General features: G+C 42.7%; 1 protein-coding gene across 2 annotated transcripts in view; it reads left to right on the forward strand.

The window, feature by feature from the left end:
- THSD1 (thrombospondin type 1 domain containing 1) overlaps positions 1-13,171 on the forward strand; it is a 28,293-nt gene extending 15,122 nt beyond the window's left edge. Inside the window, exons 4-5 of one of the 2 annotated variants that reach the window (XM_045796897.2) lie at positions 2,902-3,060; positions 9,692-13,170. In XM_045796897.2, coding sequence (XP_045652853.2) covers positions 2,902-3,060; positions 9,692-11,070 — 1,538 coding nt within the window. In that variant the 3' untranslated portion in view covers positions 11,071-13,170. Of the gene's footprint in view, positions 1-2,901; positions 3,061-9,691 lie in introns of both variants that reach the window. The other variant, XM_045796898.2, reaches the window with a different exon arrangement.
- The last annotated feature ends 11,541 nt before the right edge of the window (positions 13,172-24,712 follow it).

The following is a 24,712-nucleotide window of genomic DNA, read 5'->3' on the forward strand; positions in this document are numbered from 1 at the left end:
TGTGTGTGTGTACTCACACCCCATTTTCTTTATCCATTCAACTATCAATGGACACTTGGGTTACTTCCGTATCTTGGGTATTGTAAATAACGCTGCAGTTAGTGTTTAAGTAAGTTTCTTTTAAATAACATATAATTGGGTCATGCTTTTTTTACCCAATCTCACAATCTCTGTCTTTTAATTGGTGTGTTTAGAGTATTTATATTTAGTCTAATCATTATATAATTGGATTAAGATCTATCATCTTGGTAGCTTTATGTCTGTTCCATCTGTTCTTTGTTTCTTTTTCCTTTGTCTGCCTTCTTTTGTATTAATTGAATATTAATTCAATTTTAAGGTTTATACCATAAATATTTTTAAGTGGTTTACACCTTAAAATATTTTTTAGTGGTTATCCTGGAGTTTACAGTATATATCTTTAAATTTTCTTGATCTACCTTTGAATAATAATATTTTGCTTCACATGTAGTATAAGGACCTTATTAACAGACACTTCCAATTCATTACTCCCATTCTTTGTGTGATTGTTTTGATAAATTTTGCTTTATATATGCTATGAACACATAATACTATTTTTCTTTAGCAATTATATTTTAGAGCATTTAAAAATAAGAAAAAAATGAGTTTTATCCTTACCTTTATCAATTACATTTCCAGCACTTTTCAGTTCTTTCTTCAGATGCAGTTTTTTTTCTGGTATCATAATCCTTCTGCCTGAAGGATTTTCTTTTAACATTTCTTTTAGTGAAGGTCTGCTGGTAATTAATTTTATTCATTTTCGTTTGTCTAAAAAGTCCATTTCTCCTTAATTTTTGGAAGATATTTTCACTAGATATAGAATTCTGGGTTGGTCATTTTTTTCGTTCATTACTTTAGAGATATTACTCCATTATCCTTGGTTTCCATGACAAGAAGCCTGCTGTATTTCTCATCTTTATTCTTTTGTATGCAGTGTTTTTCCACCTTCCACCTTCTCTCCTGCCACAGCCTTCAAAGTTTTCTAGTTTTGGTTTTTAACAGTTTAAATATACTGTGTCTTATTTTTGCTTATTTGGGTGTTTTGTTTTGTTTTGTTTATGTATTTATCCTGCCTGGTGTTTTCTGAGCATCTTGATGTAGCTTGGTATCTTTCATTAATTTTGGAGAATTCTTGGTCATTATTTGATTCTCTTTTTCTCTTCTGGGATTCTTAATTTGAACAATAATAAATGATAGACTATTTGATATCCCCCTCCCAGCTCTTGGGTATTCTATTATGTTTTATTCACTTTTTTCAATCTTTGTGTCTCAGTCTGAGTGATTTCTACTGACCTGTATTCAAATTTACTCTTTATATCCTCTGCTGTGTTGAGTCTACTGAAAGAGCGTTCTTCTAGAAGGCATTCTTCATCTTTGTTACCATGTTTTTCATTTCTAGAATTCCATTTGCCTCTTCTCAATTTACAGCTCTCTAATGAAATTTTTCCTCTGTTCATCTTGTTCACCTTTTCCACTAAAGTCTTTAATATTAATCATAGCTATTGTAACTTCTCTCTCTGATAGTTCCAATATCTGGCTCACATGAGAGGCTGGTTCTCTTGATTACTTTATTTCTTGATAGTTTTTTTTTTTCCTGCTTTTTTGTGTGTCTCATAATTTTTGGTTGAAAGTTGGACATCTTATTTAGAACTATAGACACCAATAAATAGTATTTATGTGGGGAAATGGCATACCGTGTTTTTGCTAGGCCTTTAGTGTGGGGATTGGGTCGATGTACTAAGGAATTAAGCTGTGTTTGGGTTTGTGTGTTGCTAAGGCCATCCTCAGGACACGAAAGAGTTCAGACTTTTCTAATGTTACTTTGCAGTTAGGGCAGGAGTTGGCTTACCAGAGGGTTTTCCTCCATGCTTCTGTTGCACCCTCAGCTTTAGGCTTGAGCCTGCACGTAAGAAAGGTTTTCTCCTGTCATTCTCAACCCTGCCCTAGCAGTAGGTTGTTGTTATCGATACTTGGAAATTGCTAGCATGCTACAGGCATTGGGTGATGGGACCTGGAGAGCTTTTTATTGTTCCAGTTCATCCTTAGTCTTAGATAAATGCTGTGCCCCTGAGTCTCAGGGATGGGGCCTTCTTGATGATCTTGTCCCTCAATAGTGATAGAAGATCTCTAATAGTCTAGGCCCAGTATACTTTTTGCTCCTTTCCAGGGGTGAAGGATTTCCTTCTTTTTCCATTCCCTAGCAGCACTATATCTCAATTGGTGTCCTCAGAATGACAGGGCTTCTGCTTTGTCCCCAGGGGTGGAGGCTTTTGTTGGTAGAGCAGATGGGAAGAAGGATCCAGGTGAGGTTTGTATCTTTCCCACAGTGCCACTCCTTCCATCCTCAGGCCTCCACCGCAAGGGAGGCTTTCTCTGGTCTTGCACCTACCCTCAGTCCTTCTTGTGAGCATTTGGTGGGATCCATGAAGAAGAGCCTGCAAGTGGGTACAAATTCTCATTATGTTTGTGGCTCCCGGGGATTCTGTGTTCTCATGCTAGACCACACTAAGCTTCTAGCAGTTCATTACATTTTTAGATGACTTCTCACCAGCTTGTGTGAGGCTTGGTGTCTACCCCAGGAAGCAGTGTTTGCATCCTGTCTTTCCTTAGAGGAGCCTATCTTTCCTTTTATTTCAGGCCATTTGGTTGCCCTGTGACCTTTGCTCTCTGATGGGTTCCAAAAAGGTTAACATTTTGTAAATTATACAGCTTTCCTTTGTTTTAAGGGCTATTAAACACTTTTTCCAGCTTTCCACATCTTTGGGAATGTTTTTATTTACTGACTTCAAGGCCTGAGATTTGAGTTTGCTGCTTCATTTGGGTGCAGTTAAATTCTGATTCTCAAATGAACTAGCATTAAAAGCATGGCTAATGTCCTTGCAGAAACTTGGGGACTGTGGCAGCCGTGGAGCCAATGTAGTACCACGTGTGGGGATGGTGTCAGAGAGCGACGCCGCGTGTGCCTGACTTCCTTCCCCTCCAGACCTGGCTGCCCTGGAATGTCCTCGGAGACCTCCCTGTGTTCCCTGGAGGAGTGTGCTGGTAGGTATCCTTCTTTCTTTGGGAATCTTTCCCCAGAGGGACTGCTGAACCTAAGCCTGCCTGAAAATCACCAACCTGAATTCAGAGGTGGTCTCATTGACACTCTGTTAGTGCTGCTGGCTTTACTAAGGCTATATTCATTAGTGTACCTATGACTGCGAGTAGCTTGTCAGTGAGATGATGGGATTGAACACTGTGGAAGATAGGGTAATGATAAGCAAAATATCTAAATTCAAGATTCAGACATATGAAATCATTTTTAAAAACACAAAAACAGGGATTATCATTTCTTCTCAGGATATTTTTGATTTTCTTTTGTTTTCTTATTTATCCTTCCTTCACTTCTCCCCACCAAAATTGTGGAAGAACATCTTACCATCTCAGAGAAGCCTGACAGCACCACATTGACCATTATTTGTCAAAATGGGCAAGTCACCCCATCTTATCCCCTGAATGGCCTTACATTTATTCTTTACTACCCCTACCCAGGAGGAGAAGGTGGGGAGATTTCTTCTTGTCATCACCTAGACACTGGCCTTTCCTTCATCCTTTCAACATCTTGAAGGCACTTGTAGGTGCTCACTGAGTATTTGATATAAATGGTTTATAGATGTGATGTTGACATGGCGTAGTTAGGTTTGCTTCAGCTTATGGAGTTGAATTCCATTCATTTGCTTCAGGTTATAGTGATAAGAGTCCTTGCTCTTCCCACATACCATCTCACCTACTGATCTACAGCCAGTACCCCATTTAATTTGCTGGCCTTTGCTCTGGTCCCGAACCTTAGATAAAGTCCTCTGTCCAGTCCTGACTTCCTCCATTCTCCAATTCCAGGTTAGAAAACCATCCCTAGTTCCTTGTCCCTTGGGATCTAGAGGAGTTAGATGTTTTTCGTGTGTGTTTGGATCTTAGAGCATCTTTTAGCCAAAACCACCTAGCAACAACACCTTGGCCAGTGTCCCCACCTGTGACCTTGCTATCTACTTTTTCCAGCCAGTACTGTTGGCCTTGTTCCCTTTATTCCAGCATCCTGAGGGTATTTTTTCTTCTGTTTTTCCTAAGACTTAGACTCTTCTGCTAGCGCTTAGTCTGCCCCTCTTCTTTAATAATCCCTTGTTCATACTCTGAATCTATTCTTTCTCTAGTTATATCTCATACTATTTTCTAAGGCTCTCTTCTCTGTCAACTCTTTCTTTATAAGTTTCCTTCACTTTCACAGCTCCTTTCTTGGGTATAACTATCTTCAAATACATCCATTCGTCTCAATTCTGGGATGGCATATTGTGTTAAGATGTTCGAACCATCTAGAGTTCCATAGTGAATGAAAGAACAAATGAATGAACTTAAATGAATTTAAAGTCAATTGTCACTGGGTTCTACGGCCCCTTTAGAAGTGACAACAGTATCAACCATTTATTGACCATCTGCTATGTGCCAACACTTTAAATACATTATCTCACTTATTTGGGACTCTGTAGCATAGAAAGTGTAACTGACCTGCCCAAGATCAAAAAGCTAGAAAGCAGAGGACTAGATCTGACCCATAATAGGCTACCTATCTTGAATACTTTGCCTTTCTACACAGGCCAGTCTAGCTTCTGGAAGCATCAACAACCTGAAATTAGTAATCATTTTTTAAAAGATTTTTATTTATTTATTTGACAGAGAAATAGAGACAGAGAGCTGGGGGGGGGGGGGCAGCAGGCAGAGGGAGAGGGAGAAGCAGACTCTCTGCTAAGCAGGGAGGCAGATGTGGGACTCAATCCCAGGACCCTGGGATCATGACCTGAGCCAAAGGCAGACGCTTAACCGACTGAGCCACCCAGGCGCCCCATGGAATTAGTAATCATTTTTGAGAATATGTGTAATTATTTCATGTTCTTATGTCTTAATTCTTTAATATAGGGTGGGAACTAGAAATTTATATATTATGAATTAGCAAAAAGGGTAAGAGCTGTAGGCATCCCTACTTCTACTATAAATGGTCCTCAGATAAATGCTTATGTGGATAAAAATGATCATTTCTTCCAGTGTTCTTCCTATTCAGCCTATTTCATACTCCTTGGAAATGTAAAGATCTGTTCGCAGACTGCTTAGCATCAAGAAATCTCCTTCACTCCAGGTGAAGGAGGGAGTAGATGAGGCAGAGAGGGCTGAGGTCAGTAGCTCTTAGGCTTTTCTCCAGCCATGGTTTTGAAGACAGCCAGCCACAGTCAAAGGTAACAGCTAAGTAAAGAGGTCCCTGAGGTGCAATTGCATTGCTGCTCCCCATGGACATAAGTAGCCATTGCACGTGAAAGAAGCGGTAAGTCAGGAAACAAGTCTTTCATCATGCAACTGTGTTCACTTGGTTGAGAGCTTAGAGTTTTGTTTGGCTTTGAAAGGATGTTTTTGCATCAAGCTCTATGTTAGTTTGACCATCTTGTTCAAACATGAGAGTGGGAGAATCTGTTGCCATTGTGCCCACATTCCATCTGGTGGGATATTGATCATTTTGCTGTTACCGTTTTAAATGAATTAACCTAGCATTTATTGGATACCAACTATGTGTAAGTTACTGTGGCTGGGGTAGGAATATATAGATAAGATGTTCCTGTGTGGAAGGTGTTTATGGTATAGTAGCTCTGCAGAGACATAAATAGGTGTAATATACAGTACGATGTAGAGCCTGCAGTGAGAAAGGTGTCTGCAGCTTGCTATGGAAACTTGCAGGGGTGAAAATTCATGCTGAGAACACCTCCTTTCTTGGAGGTGGTGATATCTGAGCTAAAGTTTGAGAGCTGAGTAGGTGCAACCCAGGTGAGCTAAGTGAGAAAGGGAATTTTAGCAAAGGGTGCAATGGATGAAAACATGGAAGAAGATGGCACATTAAGAGACCCAGAAAACTGAAATTAGTTTAATATATCTAGAGCATAATATTCCAGGAAGGAGTGGTAAAAATGAACCTGAAGAGGTAGACAGGAGTCAGATCCTGAGGGACCTTGAGGGTTTGGCCTGTATTTCAGCGGGATTTCTCTCAGCTGTAGTGTGGAGAAGACATTGGAAGGGGTAGGAGTGGCAGCAGAAAGGCCTGTTAAAGGTTTTTCGGTAGCCCAGGTGAAAAATGAAATGATGGCAGTGGAGATGCAGAGGAGAGAAGGACTCAAAGACTCTGGATATGGTGAGTGATGAAGAGGGAAGCATCAAGGATGAAAACCAGGATTCTAGTACTGGCAACTGCGTGGACACTAGTGCCATTTCCTTGAGATTGGGTATATTGGATGAGGCACAGATTCTGGGGGAAAGATGATGAGTCTTGGGCATGTGGAGGTGAAGGTGTTGGTAGGACAGAGCTAATGGACCCAGGTTGAGATCTAGATCTCCTTGCTCTAAAGTTCATGTTCTTCTCTCCGAAGTGAGTACTATCATTGAAACCAAGAAGAGATAAGGTTGCAGGAAGTGTTGGGCAGTAGCCTATACTGCAGAGGTCAAGGAATATCAGGACAAAACTTCTTTGAATTTAGCTATTAGATGATTAATGACATTGGCAGAAGCTGTTTCACTGGACTCCTGGAGGCAGGTCGCAGTAGTCAGAGATGATGATGTAGAAGTAGTAAGTCAGCAAATGTGGACTCCTTTTTCTGTAAGCTTGGCTGGGAAGACAAGGGAAGGTATGAAAGTTCTAGAAAATTCTTTTTAAAGTGAGAAGAGCTTGAGCATGTTTCTGTGGAGCTGCATAGGGGAGAAGCTAGAGATAATTGGTACAGAGGGTTGATCCCCCGGAGTAGGGTGACCTAGAGAGCATTTGATGGACTCGCCTTTATAGGAAGATACTTCTCCCACTAATTCCATAGAAAAAGAAATGAATAGAAGTGTGTCTGCTCCTAAGTTTACGGGGGAGAAGACAGCAGAAGAAGCTGGGGGAGGGGTATACTTGCCTGATAGCTTCTATTTTTTTGTGATCCAGTGGAATTCTGAGGAAGAGGGTAGGTAGACTGCTTGGGGAAAGTGGTGAAACTTGTAGGGGATGGAAGAGTGAGTTGCTTAAGAACCTGTGGAAGGATCTGCAGGCAGTCGAAGTCGGGGGCTGTCAGTATACAGAGGCGCTGGCCTGCATGGGTGTATTATTTTCTACATCAGTGCTCAGGGCCGGGGTGCAGCAGCTGATAATTCATATGCCTTGGTTTATCTAGGGATGGACTTTTGCTGTAGAGCAGGGAAAGTGGTATGTCTCAGTACTAGAGGTCAGAGAGTTGAGGTTATTGGCAGGAGAATGGTTTATGTGATGGATCATGAGTGTAGGAAGAGAAGTGAGCCCAGGAGTTGGCTGGCAGATGGGGAGAAAATGAAGGGGTTGGGGAATCAGAAGTGGCAGTGAGGTTGAAAAACTAGTGTAATGGTGATGAGTAAGTGAGGGGAGGATACAGCTCAAAAGGGGGCTATGAAGTTTAAGATTTCAGAAGAGGAGCAGCTGCAGACAATGGGAAAGTATGATATGTTGGGTGGGCACTGACGTTGCCCAGATAGGCCTAACTAGGGCATGGTGAGGAAAACTGAGACCCGGGTGCTGGTGACCGATGACTGCCATGAGGTTGGGAGATGACCGTGTTGAGGGAGGGGTGGTCTGGGTAGATGGCATGGGCATCAAAAGAGTAGAAGACACCTCGGATATCACCCTTAACAACATATTTATGGATATGTTTCCTCAGACAAGGAAAACAAAAGCAAAAATAAACAATTGACACTATACCCAAATAAAAAGTGTTTGCATAGCAGAGGAAACCGTCAACAACACAAAAGGGCAACCTACTGAATGGGGGAAGATACTTGCAAATGATATGTCCAATAAGGGGTTAATATCTAAAAAATATAAAGAACTTATACAACTCAACACCAAACAATCCAATTAAAAATGGGCAGAGGATATGAATAGATATTTTTCCAGAAAAGACATACAGATGGCCAACAGGCCCATGCAAAGATGCTCAGCGTCACTCACTAATCATCAGGAAAATGCAAATAAAAACCACAATGAGATATAACCTCACAGTAGTCAGAATGGCTGGTATGAAAAAGAAAAGAAATAACTGTTGGTGAGGATGTAGAGAAAAGAGAACCCTCGTGCACTGTTGATAGGAATGTAAATTGGTGCAACCACGGCAGAAAACAATATGGAAGTTCTTCAGAAAATAAAAATGGAAATACCATATGATCTAGTAATTCCACTACTGGGTATTCCTCCTGCCAAAATGAAAACACTAATCCTAAAAGATCTATGCACCCCAATGCTTACTGCAGCATTATTTACAATAGCCAAGATACGGAAGCAACCCAAGTGCCCATCAATAGACAAATGGATAAAGAAGAGATGGTGTAAATATCAATAGAATATTACTCAGCCATAAAAAGGTTAAGATCTGGCCATTTGCAACAACATAGATGGACCTAGAGAGTATTATGCTAAATGAAGTAAGTTAGAGAAAGACAAATACCATATGATTTCATTTATTTGTGGAATACAAACAAACAAAAAATAGACTCTTAAATACAGAGAACAAACTGGTGGTTGCCTGAAGGAGGTGGGTGGGATGGATGGACAAAATAAAGGAGATCAAGAGGTACAAACATAAAATTAGTAAGTCACGGAGATGCAAACTACAGCATAGGGAATATATATATATATATTTTTTAAAGAGTAGAACTTTTATATGGAGGTGAAAGAGTTCGTTGAAAATGGCAATCAGGAATGAGGAGAGTGGGGAACACTCCCTGCTGCTGGTCCTGTTTGCTTATAAACAAAGTATGTGTCACAGTTTCCACCCAAGAGGGTGGGCAGTGGGAGGATGGGTCATGGACATGACACACAGAACTGGTGCTGGTAAGACTGTGCAGAAGAAAGGGAGAGGACAGGTGACTGGAAGGGCTTGAAGGGTGGACAGTGACAAGGAGGAAAAAGAGGTGAGGGTGGTGGCGTTAGCTGGTCTCAGGTTTCCAGGCATTTCCGTGGCAATGCAGGCTGAGGCCCCAGGTGGCGTCTGAGGCTTGGTGAAACATTTTGATGACGTGGGACAAACCAGTTGGAGAGAGCAGGGAAGAAAAAGACAAATCGATGTCCCATGGAAGGAAGCAAGGGCAGTGGACAGCTGGAAACAGAAGAGTGAGAAGCAGAGGCTTCAACCCTCCGGAAAAGACAGTTCCTGGATATTAGAAGGGAAATTCCAGTTGCGTTACATTGCCTAAAGACTTATTTTCGCCTATTAATTTCTCAAAATATAAAATTTAGGTACAGCCTACGTGAATTTTTAGCATGTCGGGTTTCATACTTGGTAAGAATTTTCCGATGTGCATCTCAAAAGTACATTTAACCACAGCCCGAGTGTACTTTATCTTAAGCAGAAACCTTGGTTTTACCTTGACACTTTACTTGCGCTGCTGCTTCGTGGAACATTTGAGCTCGCGAGCCCCGCAGTCACCCTGATTGTGGTCTCTCTGCTCCCATCATTTCTGTGGGCCCTGTGCTTTGGTCTGGTTGTCCTTGTTGTTTCTTTCTTGAACTGCTAGAGAGTCCGAGCCAGCCCCCCCCCCCGGCACCTTAAAACCACGCAGAGAAACAATACTCGAGAACACATACCTGTTCTTCCTTTCCTCGTAGCTTTCCAGCCGTCCAGCGCGTCCCCTCTTCAGCCCCAGGGTCCAGTGAAGTCCAACAACATCGTGACCGTCACGGGGATTTCCCTGTGCTTGTTCATCATCGTGGCCACGGTCCTCATCACGCTGTGGAGGAAGTTCGGCCGCGCCCCCAAATGCAGCACGCCTGCGCGGCACAACTCCATCCACTCCCCCAGCTTCCGGAAGAACTCGGATGAGGAGAACATCTGCGAGCTGAGCGAGCCCCGCGGCAGCTTCTCGGACGGGGGCGACGGCCCCGCGGGGGGGCCCGGGGACGCGGGCATCCCCCTGACCTACAGGCGCAGCGTGCCGCTGTCGCCCGAGGACGACGCCTCGGGCAGCGAGAGCGTGCAGTCCACCGCGCAGAAGATCATCCCGCCGCTGTTCAGCTACCGCCTCGCGCAGCAGCAGCTGAAGGAGATGAAGAAGAAGGGCCTGACGGAAACCACCAAGGTGTACCACGTGTCTCAGAGCCCCCTGACGGACACGGCCATCGACGCGGCCGCCGTCCCGCCCTTAGACTTGGAGGGCCCCGAGGAGGCCGCAGCCGGCAAGTTCCGGATCAAAGCCCCATTTCCGGAGCAGCCTGCGGGGGGCGCCGCGCCCAGGCCCCCCTCCAGGCTGGACCTCCCCGCCTGTCCTGCCAGCTGTGCCGTCAGCCCCAGCCAGGCGGTGATCCGCAAGTCGGCGCTGAGGCACGTGGGCGGCAGAGGCGCGCTGCCGGAGAGGAGCCACCCCCGGGGCTCCCACTTCAGGAGGACAGCGAGCTTTCACGAAGCCAAGCAGGCGCGGCCGTTCCGGGAGAGGAGCATGTCCACCCTGACTCCTCGGCAGGCCCCCGCCTACAGCTCTAGGACGCGGACCTGGGACCAGGCGGAAGACCGATTCCGGCCTCAGAGTCGAGGCGCTGCCCCGTTTCCTGAGAAACCGGACCCTTTCCAAGGGGCAGGGGCGACCAGAGGTCCATTAAGCCCTCCCCCTAAATCCTACACCCTGGGGCAGCCCGCGAGGAAACCAGACCTGGGGGACTGCCAGGCAGCATTCACGGCGGGAGTGGAGAGAACGGAGCCTCACAGAGCTCGGAGGGGCCCGTCCCCCAGTCACAGGGGTGTCTCACGGAAGCAGCCTTCCCCCACTGTCCCCAAAGATGGCTACCAGAGGGTCAGCCCTCTGAGCCCGTCTCAGTGTAGAAAAGACAAGTGTCAGAGCTTCCCGGCCCACCCTGAGTTCGCCTTCTATGACAATACGTCGTTCGGCCTCACCGAGGCAGAGCAGAGGATGCTGGACCTCCCGGGCTACTTTGGGTCAAACGAAGAGGACGAAACCACAAGTACACTCAGCGTGGAGAAGCTGGTCATCTAGACCCAGATCAGCGTGAGCCTTCACACAACTGGGGTCCTTTGCCCAGCTCCTGGTCTCAGCTGCTCAAACTGTTCTACGGTCCGTATTAGGTAGCCATTTGTACATTAGGATTGGGTGGGGAGGAGGTAACTCAAGTGTGCGTATGTTTTAATTCCTAAGGAAGAAGTTACTTATCCTGAACTTTTCCCTTTGTTATCCTAGTGCTCTTGGTTTATTACTAATAAGTACAATAATAAAATTTAAACAAGAGTGAAATAGGGCTTGGTCTCTCATGTGGATGTGAAAGAGGGCAAATGTGACGTTAAGTATGAAGTGCTTTGAACACTTTCTTGGCAGCGTCCAACATGAAGTAAATTTGGGAGTCTCCACAATAATAAGGGCTGGAACAAAGTTAACTTGTGAACACAGCTCTGAATTATAGTTTATTAAGTTATAAATACTTAAGAATTTAACTCCTCCAGGGGCAGTATTGAATAGATTTCATGTTAAGCTGAAAGACTGATGCTACAAGATATTCCAGAAGAACTTTCATGCCAGAGTTGGGTGATCTCTTCATGGTTTTTTATGCAACAAAGAGTTCTGGTGACTTGACACAAAATTATGTAAGTTAATTCAGCTTTGGAGAAATAATGTAAGAAGCTGATTGTTCAGGTAGTGATTCAAATGAAGACCTATCCATATACTCATCATTGTTTGGAGCAAAAAGTATATACTTTAGAAAGGAAAGTATTATCTCTTGAGAGAATCAACTAGAACATGGGCAGTGGATGCTGGCAAAGACACTGCCTGGCATTAGGATAATGACTATGTGTTCCTGGATCAGACTGGCAGCCAAGACCCTAGAGGGTGTCATCTGAAACCAGTGTGTTTATGTTTCTAAAGATGACTTTATCATGTTACTCAGACAGTATGTGAATTAATCTCAGGTATATGGAAAGCGGACAGACGAGATTGTGATTTTATAGCTAAGTTTTTTAATTGGAAGAATGAAGTAAAGAAGGAATAGAGAAAATAAGTCTTTTAGAAACAAATCTTTTGTTTTCTGCTTCAGTCTGCCTACCACATTTACAGGTGAAGAATTCGACTCTCAACGAGGGGAATTAACTCCTGCCAGGTTGGATGAACACAGACTCATATTTTTATTCTAATGACCATTCCCTTTGTACAATGCCATCGCAGCCTTTACAAGTCTTCCCTAACAGCAGGGACTTCAGGAGAAAGCTGGCCATTTTAGCAAGAAGACGGCACAGAATGATGCCTTTACTAGTTTTTCCCAATGGAAGGAAACTTTCTGCTGCTTGATGTTAGGACTGGTCTTGCAACTTGCTTTGTTTGGAAGTGAGGGCTAAACAAGAACCTAAAGGTTGGGCTCTTTCCTTGAAGTCTGTCATCAGGTACCACGTGGGCACTCTTCAATCTGGTGTACTTCCTTTCAGCCCTTGAACCTAAGGCCTTATCTGCACAAGCTTGAGTAGCTGCACTTTCCTTCTTGTTCACCATGACCTCTCTAGCTGCCACACCCACCTTGCCTTTTGCATTGTTTTTCTTCTTCCTTTTAGAATTTATCAGGATGTCAGCCTGCTGGTGAGGTTTCAGGGACCACTGGAGAGAGTGGAATTAGGTGGGACCAAAAAGTCATAAATGAAGTTTCTCTTGTATCGTTGCATTACCACTTCATTCGTACCATTGTTCAAAATTAAAACATACTTCCTTTTGGAAATGCTTTAATAATAACTATCTACCTTTCAGGAACAGGAGGAGTAGATTATTCGGTGGTATCTGACAGCTGTTATGTGCTGATGCGAAGAAGAGGAAACCAGACTTCTTAATCTACATTTTCTTGGTTTACCATATTAGAAAGCTTTGTTCTCTTTCCAAATTCACAGGCTTGCATGCCAGCTTTTGAGGACAGAGGATATATGCTCACTTGTTCCACACTTCACAGTGAATTTCCCTACAGTGTCAGACTAAGACCAAAACAGCCACAAGGAAGGTGAAAATTAGAGAAAAACACTCTGAATGGAAAGATTTTCTGTTAAATCATGTTCTTCCCCAGTATATCATGCATCTAAATTAATATAACAGGGAATTTAATATCAGCGTATAGCCTGTTCACCATCTACCTAGCACAGTTTTCTGTGGCTCTAATCAAGAGTCAATCTCTACAATTCAGAGTTAAGCTAATTTGGCCCTTGTTTCTGAGAAAGAGAAAAGTAGATGCTTCAGCATTTTCTTGGTGGATAAGTGATAAACTTCATTAGAAATAATCTCCTACAGAGGAATGTGTTCCAAATGAAAGAACAAGATAAAACCTCAGAAAAAGACCTTAATGAAATGGATATAAGTAATTACCTGATAAAGAGTTCAAAGTAATAGTCATAGAGATGCTGTCTGAAAATGGGACAAACGTGGATGAACACAGTGTTCATGAAAATTCCAAACAGACTTCTGGGAAGCAGGTGGAGTAGGAGGATCCTGAGTTCACCTCATCCCATAGGCATCCCTAGATAACAGCCACATCAGTGCAACTAACCCAGAAAACAAGCCCAAAGACTGGCAGAATAGACTTTCCACAGTTAATCATAGAGAGGAGACCACATTGAAAAGAGTGGCAGAGGTGGAGATGTGGTAGGAAACCAAACTCCCGGCAAGACCGCAAATGGGAGGGACACAAAAAGCAGGAAGAAGGGAGAGGAGCAGACCCCACAACAGGCAACCCAGGCACAGCGGACCTGCACTGGGAAGATGAAGCCCCATAACATTTGGCTTTGAAAACCAGTGGGGCTTAATTTCATGACCTTTTATACCAGTAGGGCTTAACACCGAGTTCTTTAAAAATCAGTAGCCTTAGCTCTTTGAGAGCCAGAGGGCAATAGGAAATTGAGTCCCTGCCCTTGAAGAACCAGAATAACAATCCCACTGAGATAAGCACAGAAACAGCAGTTTGAAAGTATCTGGGGTATAGCTGAGGAGGATTTAGTTACTAATCTCAGAATGTGTACTGGAAAGCAAGGATCTTTAGGCAACTGCTCCCAGAACAGATGTCTAGTGGACAGCCATTTCTCTCCCCTGGGCCCCAGCATAGATACCTGGATACCTGCAGACACCAGTATGAGCACTCCTCATACCCTACTAACACCACATGTCCCGTCCCCACATTCTCCTGAGAATCTCCCCCACCCAACCTGCCGCACTCAGTAAAGTCCCTCCAAAGTTCCCCTGCCTCATCTCATCCTGCAAACAGCTCTGGCAGGAATTGGTGCCACTCCAAAGTGCCACTCCTGCCCTGGGGAGTGCACTCATAGTCCCAGCAGTCAAACCTTATAACTGGCAGTGCAGAGAGAGTGCCCTGCTGATCAGTGTGTCTGCAGCCCAAGCAGATGGACTGGGGGTAGGCATCTGATCTTACTGCTGGCCCTACCCACCAACAAAAACCTCCTGGGGGCAATACACAGAGAACATCCTGCAATTTGGGCCACCGCAGCCCTGGCAGACAGAGTGGGGACAGGCATCTGGTCTGACTACCAGCCCCATCCACCAACAAAATCCTCTCAGAGGATGAGGCAGGGAGAACATCCTGCAAGTTGGTGCTACTGCAGCCCCAACAGACAGACTGTGGGCAGGCATCTGGCTTGACTGCAGGCCCCATCCACCAGGGAAAGCCTTTCAAATGACGAGGCAGGGAGAGTGCCCTGCAGTTTGGTGTGACAGCAGTGACAGCGCATGTGCTGAGGGCAGGCATCTGGGCTGACTACTTACACTGTCCCACTTACAAACCTATAGCAAACCCAAACTGGCTCCTTAGCAGTACAGGGACCAAAACCTGCCTGCAACAGACAAAATGGACCACTGCAGATGACTGGACTGAAGGCAAACCAGGCTCAGCCACAACAATAAGGTGCATACAACCCATACAGGAAGCACCAGAATTGCCTGGTTCTGGCGAACAGGGGACATTGCTCTACAGGGCACCACAGAACCTCTTTTTCATAAAGTTACTACTTTCCAGATAAGGAGACATAACTGACTCTTCTAATACATAGGCACAAACACAGAGAGTTAGAAAAATGAGACAGGAATATGTCCCAGATGAAAGAATAGGACAAACCCACAACAAAAGAGCTAAATGAAAGACAAGCAATATGCCTGATACAGAATACAAAGTAATGGTCGCAAATATACTTACTGGATTTGGGAAAAGAGTGGAGGGCCTCAGGGAGATGTTCAAAAAAGGGATAGAAATATTAAAAAGAACCAATCAGAGATGAAGAACTGAATAACTAAAATGGAAAAAAAATATACTAGAGGGACTCAATAGCAGATTAGAGGGGGCAGAAGAATGGATCAGCGAGCTGGAAGACAGAGTAATAGGAAACAACCAAACTGAATAGCAAGAGGTAAAAAGAATAATGAAAAAGAGAATAGGTTAGGGGAATTCAGGGTCATCATCAAGCATAATATTATTTGCATTATAGGAATCTCAGACAAGAGAGAGAAAAGGGGGCAGAAAACTTACTTGAAAAAGTAATAGCTGAAAACATCCCAAATCTGGGGAAGTAAACAGACATCCAGATCTAGGAGAAACAGCCCCCAACAAAATCAACTCGAGGTTCATACCAAGACATATAGTAATTAAAATTACAAAAAGTAGTCATAAAAACAAAATTTTAAAAGCAGCAAGGAAAAGAAAATAGTTCTGGGAAGTATAGACATTTTAATGATGTTTATTCTTCCAATCCATGAGCATGGAATGTTTTCCCATCTCTTTGTGTCTTCTTCAATTTCTTTCATAAGTGTTCTATAGTTTCTAGAGTATAGATCCTTTACCTCTTTGGTTAGGTTTATTCCTAGGTATCTTATGGTTTTTGGTGCTATTGAAAATGGAAGTGATTCCTTAATTTCTCTTTCTTCAGTTAGAATATTAGTGTATAGAAATGCAACTGACTTCTGTGCATTGATTTTGCCTTATTGATCCTGCCATGTTGTTGAATTGCTGTATGAGTTTAATAACTTGGGGGTAGTGTCTTTTGGGTTTTCCACGTAAAGTATCATGTCATCTGTGTAGAGAGAGAGTTTGACTTCTTTGCCAATTTGAATGCCTTTTATTTCTTTTTGTGGTCTGATTGCTGAGGCTAGGACTTCTAGTGCTGTGCTGAACAATAATGATGAGAGTGGGCATCCTTATTGTATTCCTTTTTTTTTTTTTTTAAAGATTTTATTTATTTATTTGACAGAGAGAGAGACAGGCAGTGAGAGAGGGAACACAAGCAGGGGGAGTGGGAGAGGAAGAAGCAGGCTCATAGCGGAAGAGCCTGATGTGGGGCTCGATCCCAGAACAGCCGGGATCACGCCCTGAGCTAAAGGCAGAGCCACCCAGGCGCCCCTCCTTGTTGCATTCCTGACCTTAAGGGAAAAGCTCTCAGTTTTTTCCCCATTAAGAAAGATATTTGCTGTGGGCTTTTCATAGATGGCTTTTATGATATTGAGGTATGCTCCCTATATCCCTGTACTATGAAGAGTTTTAGTCAGGAGTGTATGCTGTATTTTGTCAAATGCTTTCTCCACATGAATTGAGAGGATCATATGGTTTTTGTCTTTTCTTTTATTAATGTGCTCTATCACGTTAATTGATTTGCAAATGTTGAGCCACCCTTGCATCCCAGGAATAAATCCCACCTGGTCATGGTGAATAATCCTTTTAATGTACTGTTGGATCCTAGTACATCATTAGTCTCAGATGTAGTGTTCAACAATTGAAATTAAATGACAGCATATTTAAAACTCATAGTGTTATGTAAAGGCCTTGTTTCTCCAGATCCTACCAGCTGGGTCATGGTTTGGACAAAAAGACTAGTGTGGCATAGTCAAAAGCATGCAAGTTTAATTCTGGCCCTTCCCTTTCTAACTGTGTGATCTTAGGCAAGTCACTTAATCATACGAGGCTCTGTTTTCCAAATGTAAAATGGGAATAATCCCTACTTTTGCTACTGGTTCAAGATGGGGAGCACACATATTTATTCCCTCTTCCTCCTAGGACTCAACTTTAAACTATATAAAGGAATACAAAAGGTACAATATCAAAAACCGTACAGAGAACAAAGGATAAGTGCTATCAGTGAATTTCTGGAAGACAAAGTGCATGGGACAACACTGAATGAAAGAAGCTATAGCCCAGGATATGCTTGGAGGGTCTTGCAGAAGACGAGGAAGCCTCCCTATGTGCTAGAACCTGGCATAGGTTGGAGAGTCTGGGAGGTTAGTAGAGTGAAGAGAAGACAGGGGACAGTGAAAATCTGTATATTCATATTTTCATATTCATAATTCGTATTTTCATCCTCCACACTACTTCTCAACTCTGGTGCCAAGAACCCCCAGCAACTAGGTGCTGAGCCACAGACAGAAACAAAACCAACTAGAGGGGGCTTTTCTAAAGACACTGAAGGATCAATCTGAGAAACGTGAGCAGTGGAGTCGTCGCCAGTGTCCAGCACAAAGCCATCTAAATTCTGGCATTGGAGAGGTCTCAACATAAGGATCAGGCCTCTTACTAGTCACCCCAGATTGAAGCCTGCCATTCAGCAAGTTCCACACATGTGCTTAGAACCCCTAGTCAGCCTTGCTCCTGTCTCATTCTTAAGAACAGCCTGACAACTGAGAATCACCAAACATTTGAGAAAAGCCTACAGTATGATGAAAAAAAGATAAACAGAGAAAAACCAACCCCAGAGGAAACATACAATTCAGGGAAGATAAGAAGAGTCAAAAACCCTACAAAATTAATTATTTGTCACCAAAGAGATGTGAAATGTTATTCTCTCTATGAAATAAAAACATGATGCCATAAAAAGGAAGAATCAGAAAATGGGACAGATGGGCTGCCTGGCTGGCTCAGTCAGTAGAGCATGCGACTCTTGATCTCAGGGTTGTGAGTTTAAGCCCCACATGGGGTGTAGAGATTACTTAAAAATAAAATCTTAAAAAAGAAGAAAAGAAAATGGGACAGAACCCTTCAAAATGAAATATTTAAGAGACGATGGTAAGATAAATTAGAGGAAATCTCCCAAAACCTGGAGCAAAAATATGCAAATATGAGAATATAAACACACAGAAGATTGATCCAGAGGAGATCCAATAAGAGACAAGTAGTAATTACAGAAAGAACAGAGAAACCGCAGGGGGAAAGATACCAAAGAAATAATACAATGAGGAATGCCTGGGTGGCTCAGTCGGTTAAAGCAGCGGCCTTCAGCTCAGGTCATGATCCTAGGGTCCTGGGATCAAGTCCTGCATTGGACTCCCTGCTCAGTGAGGAGCCTGCTTCTCCCTCTGTCTGCCGCTCCCCCTGCTGTGCTCTCTCTCTCTGTCTCTCTCTCTCACAAATAAATAAATAAAATCTTAAAAAAAAAAAAAAAGAAAGAATGCAATGAAAATTTCCACAACGTAAGATAGGAGCTTTCAATCAAAAAGGGCCTCCTGAGTTTTGATTAGGGGGAATGGAAAAGGCCCCACATCATTTGGAAGTTTTAGAACAAGGTTTACAGAGAGAATCCTTAGAGTTCTCCTGGGGTAGGGCAACAGCAACTCCTACAAGAAACAGGAATCCTACTGGCATTAGATTTCTCAGTAGCTCCACTAGAAACAGTGGTCTAACAGCCTCAATGTCCAGGGGAGAAATGATTTTCAACTTGAGAAACCTATACCCAGTCAAATCAGTTGTGAGGACAAAATAAAGACTTTGTTAGATATGCAAGGACTCAGAAAGCTTACTGGCCACATACCTTTTCTTGAGACATTGTTTGAACGGGTAGCCCAGTAAAACAGCCAAGTAACAGGAGGAAGACACGGGACCAGAAAACAGCCAATGTAACTAAGAATATCAGCTGTGTGATGTTTCCTATTTGAACAAGAATAGGGCTATAGGAAAGGGAAGAATTTCATAGAACATAGAATTGGAGGATTCCAAGTAATAGAATGGGCAAGATGGCACAGATTTTCTTTGAGAAGAAAACACTAGGAAAAAAAAAAGAAGAAAACTGACCATGTTTTTGAGCAGTTGAGCAGTACAGGGTTGTGACCCTGAATGCAGACAAGGAATCACACTCCTTGGCTCTGCTGTGAAGAAATTTTTCATAAATTTAATTGTCTTAATGCCATTTATTGCTTACTCTCTATTAGACTCGGGACTCTAAGGATGAACTATAGAGGACGATATGGTTACAGAATGGAACGTAAATGTTCTCGGTCACAGAAATCTAAGTCAGAGCACAGCATTATGAGAAGTTTGGAGGTAGAAGTGGAGGGGGTGTGTGCCTGGCTGGCTCAGTTGGAAGAGCATGCGGCTTGTGTCCTCGGGGTTATGAGTTCCAGCCCCATGTTGGCTGTAGAGATTACTTAAATAAATTAATATTTTTAAAAAGGAAATGGAGGTGGAGTGTGGGAGTCACTGGAGCTCAAATAGCAACTTCTCGTAAAAATCCTCCTCTACACCATAAGAGACGCTGTCTCTACTTAAGAGAAGGAAAAGCAAAATTTAAGGAAGTTCAAGTCGCAAAAGTAAACAATAGAACTAAAAATAGTGATGTAACTATTGTGTGTGGGGGGGGGAGTAGGGGGTGATGTTAAGTGAGCTGTGTCTACCTGTCATGGCGAGAGAGTTGATAAGTGATGTCAGAAAAGAGTGGCTCAGTCATACCTGCATGGTTGGAGAGCAGCAGCAGAAGGAAGAAAAGCCAGGAAGGGAAAAGCAGTTGTGCCTACAAAGTAGGACTGAGGCTGGAAATGAAAAGCAAGGAACTTCTTGCTGTAAATCCTCCTGTACTATTTTCCCCTCCCCACTTTCACTCGAACGAAAAAAAATCAACCATTAACAGTCCTACTTTACAGGGTTGTGGTGAGGGTGAGGGTAATCTCTTGCTAATGCCTGGAAAGTTAATTCGTGAGCCATCTTGTGGCTGCCGTGAGCAGAATTAGCTCCGGCTGTCGTGGCTGCACCTCCGCCCTCCCCACCCTGGCTTGTGGGTTGTTGTTTTTCTCCCCCTTCCTTGCGGAACCTGGATGGTTTCTACTTCCAGCTGTCCTGTCCTTGTCTCCTGTGTCTCTCGGCACCAGCTGTGGGACTTGGGTCTCACTGCCCACCCCTGCTCCGGATGCCACCCCCGCGGCCCGGGCGGGGGACCCAGCTGGTGCGGTCACGGCTGTTGTCAGTTGCTGTCTTGACAGGGGCCAAAACCCATCAAGCAACATTATTCTATATTATTCTTAATTGATTGACATAAATTTATAAGTTCAAATGCATGCACTTAAAATTTAAGATTTAGGTCATAATCCTATAATGACTCCATTAAAAATATAGTTCAAAATATACAAAACCTTGAATCAGTTTTTGGTGTTTCTGAGCTTTATACTGCAGAACTGCTCATCCTATACGCTCCTGATAGAAGATTTGAAAAATAGATGTAATTGTCCCATTCCTCTTCATCAGCGTGGGGTACAAAAAGAAATCCCGTTTTGTTAAAATTAGGTAACTCTGAGCCCTCATACCACTTCTGAAGAGAAGAGTCTCTTTCTCCCCCAGGAGTCCCTTGGCCTGAAATTCTTCCAAACCCCAGGGATGCTTACACCTCCTCTTCCTGAGGTGTCACTCCGGCCAGAAATCTGGAAGTCATCCTAAACTTCTCCTTCCTCTTCATTCTTCAGATCTACTCAGTATGAAGTCCTTGGGGAAAGTAAGTACCCTGCCCAGGCCACAGAGCTTCCCATGGGTGGGCTTTAGGAGTCAAAACGCTAGTGTTTAGGAGGCTTATGTTAAAGCACACTGATCTTAGGTAGGATCGTGCTTGTTGGGGTGGGTGGGGACCCCACGGAGGGTATGGATAGACGAAAGCCTCTCCCAATGCCCCTCCGCTTCCCTTCCCAAGAACCTTCTCTCAGCTTCATTGCTGTCCTATAGCTACTAAGTGGCAAAGGCAGGATTCACTTCCTCCCTGAATTTTCATTCAAACTGTTACCTGTTTTCTTATTTGGTTGGTTTTTTTTCTTCAAGATTTTATTAATAAAATGTTCAAATCAGAAGAGTTAAAAGAATGTACAGTAGCACTCATCTATCCACCACGAGACTTCAAGTACTGTTAACATTTGCCATACATGTTTTATTTATCTGTTAAGTTGAACCATATGAAATTGTAATAGAATATTACAAATGTTGAATAGAAACACTTTCCTATAGTTCAGTCTTGTCTGTGTGGGCGTGTGTTGCCAGTTTGAAACTATGTTGTGTGCCCCTTCAAAATGTGTCTTCCAAGAGGGACATTCTTCTACAAAACCCATATTATTATCACCCCTAAGAAAACAATCCCCTAAAATAGCTAATTTCCAGTCCATATTGAGATTTCAATTGTTCCCAAAGTAACTATTTCTGATTCAGAATCCAATCAAAATTCACACATCTCACTTGATTATGTCTTCTCTTACCCTAGATTGTCCCTATATCTTCTCTTACCCTAGATTAAAAACATAGAGTATGTTTTTAAAATGACATTGCCTTGTGGTGTCTGGGTGACTGAGTCAGTTGAGCATCTGACTCTTGATTTCGGCTCAGGTCGTGATCTCAGGGTCTTGATCCCTCAGTATGGAGCCTGTTTAAGATTCTCTCTCCCCCTCTCCCTCTGCGCCTCTCCACCACTTGCACACATTCCCTTTCTCTCCCCCCCGCCACGAAAAATAGAAAAAATAAATAAAAATGACACTGCCCTTTTAAATCGGGTCGCTTGCCTTGTCCCATGCAGATTTCTCTGACTGCTTCCTGGTGGTGGTAACTTGTTCCTCTATTCCCCGTATTTCTTGTAACTTCGAAGTTACGTCTAAAGACTTGATTAGATTCAGTTGAAGACTCATAGGAGTTTGGGTATTTTGTATTGCGTCACATCAGAAGGCACAAGTGTTCTATTATTAATGATGCTAGGTTTGGACACTTGATTAAGGTGGCAATGGCCAGATCTCTCTATTGTAGGTACGTATGAGGAGACAATGCTCCACGGTCTCTCACTTTTCTGCACAACTTTGGTAAACAAGGCCATGCCTGCGTCCCCCCCCCCACAAGTCCCACCCTCCCAACTCTCTTTTCAAGGAAGTTTGAATAGCCTTGGAAGGTACAAATCATTTCTCCCTTTGCAGCCAAGGGCAGGCATGCTTACTGTCCAGTGTAAAAGTTAGGGTTCCCTAAGCTCAAGGTTCTTTTATTGTTATACAATTTACAGTGTGTGGCCTCATCTGGCCCTCTTTGCTTTTCCCTGTGGATTTTGGGGAAACCAGCACAAAAATGCTGATACATTTTGAGGAATGATCCCTCACTAAGGCATCCAAAACTGGCAGGCTAATTTGTTCGCAAGTAGGGTTGTCTCAGATTTTTCTCGGTTCTTGATGTTTCCCTTTGCAATTAGTAAGTAATCTGTGGGTGATACACCGGCACTGTGTCAACATCTTTTTCCCCCAAAACACTTTACCAAATGGTTTTAGATTCCCTTTGTAGTCTTTGCCTAATCAACCAGTTTGTTGGAGGTAGCAAAATAGCGATTTTCTGTTTCTATTATTTTTTCCACATTTATCAATTGTGTTTTTGGTAGAGTTTCCCCTCATCCACTGAGAATGAACTATAGTTCCTTACAAAAAGTAGGATAAATACCTAACATTTTCCCTTTTAATTGTCAAATTTTAAAGTAAGTTGTTAGTATAATAATTTTTATATCTCTGAACTCATAGAGTTTTAAAAAATTTAATAGTTTATAATCAGTTTAAAATTAAACATTCTGTTTAATGTCCAAAATGCTTGAATCTGTCCAGCAGGACCCTCTTCATACTGGATCCTCTGTCCTTTTGGCACATCCCTGTTAGTCTTTCTAATTTAGAACTTCCTTGCTTTTTGGCACATTAAGATATTCTGGGTTCAACTTGTGTTTCTCTGCCCAGGGCTGAAATCAGCCATTTCTTTAAAAAGTTCTGGTTCCTTTTGGTGGGAAATAATATTTAAGAAAACAAGGTCAAGGGTCCCCTTGCTTCTGACCCTTTTGAAGGACAGCACTGAGAATTATATTTTTAAAAATCATGAGGTCATAATGCTATTTTGATTCAGATTTTTAAAAACTGTGGAGAAATACCTATAACATAAAATTTACCATCTTAACCATTTTTAACTGCTCAGTTCACTAGTGTTAAGTATATTCACATTATTGTGCAATCAATCTCCAGAACTTTTGCATCTTGTAAAACTGGAACTCTGCATTTGTTAAATAACTCCTTGTTCCTTCCTTTCCCCCCTCCCAGGCCCTGGCAACTACCATTCTATTTTCTGTCTTTATGAATTTACCTACTCTTGTGCCTCATATAAGTGAAATCATACAGTATTTGCCTTAAATTGGCTTATTTTACTTAACATAATGTCTTCAAGATTCATCCATGTTTCAGCATGTGCCAGAATTTCCTTTCTTTTTAAGGCTGAATAATATTCCATTATATGTATAGACCACATTTTGTTTATCCATTCATCTGTTGATGGGCATTCAATTTGTTTGACTACTGCGAATACTGCTGTGAACATGGATGTGCAAGTATCTCTTCAAAACCCTACTTTTGATTCCTTTGAGTATATACCCAGAAGTGGAATTGCAGGATTATATGATAATTCTGTTTAATTTTGGGGGGAACCACCATGCTGCTTTTCATAGAGGCTACACTATTTTACATGTCTACCAACAGTGTGCACAAGGGTTCCAATTTCTTTACGTCTTCACCAATACTTCTTATTTTCTTTCTTCTTCTTCTTTTTTTTTTTTTTAGCAATACCCATCCTAAAGGGTGTGAGGTGATATCTCAATGTGGTTTTGATTTTCATTTCCCCAATGATTAGTGATATTGAACATCTTTTTACATGCTTATTGGTCATGCATATATATTCTTTAGAAAAATGTCTATTCATATCCTGATCAAAATACCGATGACATTTTTCAAAGAACTGGAACAAATAGTCCTTAAATTTGTATGGAACCAGAAAAGGCCCCGAATCGCCAAGGAACTGTTGAAAAGGAAAAACAAAGCTGGGGGCATTACAATGCCGGATTTCGAGCTGTACTACAAAGCTGTGATCACAAAGACAGCATGGTACTGGCACAAAAACAGACACATAGACCAATGGAACAGAATAGAGAACCCAGAAATGGACCCTCGGCTCTTTGGGCAACTAATCTTTGATAAAGCAGGAAAAAACATCCAGTGGGAAAAAGACAGTCTCTTCAATAAATGATGCTGGGAAAATTGGACAGCTACATGCAAAAGAATGAAACTTGACCACTCTCTCACACCATACACAAAGATAAACTCCAAATGGACAGAAGACCTCGATGTGAGACAGGAATCCATCAAAATCCTAGAGGAGAACATAGGCAGCAACCTCTACGACATTGGCCAAAGCAACCTTTTTCATGACACATCCCCAAAGGCAAGAGAAACAAAATATAAAATGAACACGTGGGACTTCATCAAGATAAAAAGCTTCTGCACAGCCAAGGAAACAATTAAAAACACTAAGAGGCAGCCCACGGAATGGGAGAATATATTTTCCAATGAGGACATACAAATGGCCAACAGACAC

Source organism: Ursus americanus, chromosome 10 (genome assembly GCF_024610735.1).
Source record: "Ursus americanus isolate L20-20 chromosome 10, mUrsAme1.1.p, whole genome shotgun sequence".
NCBI classification, from domain to species: Eukaryota; Metazoa; Chordata; class Mammalia; order Carnivora; family Ursidae; genus Ursus; species Ursus americanus.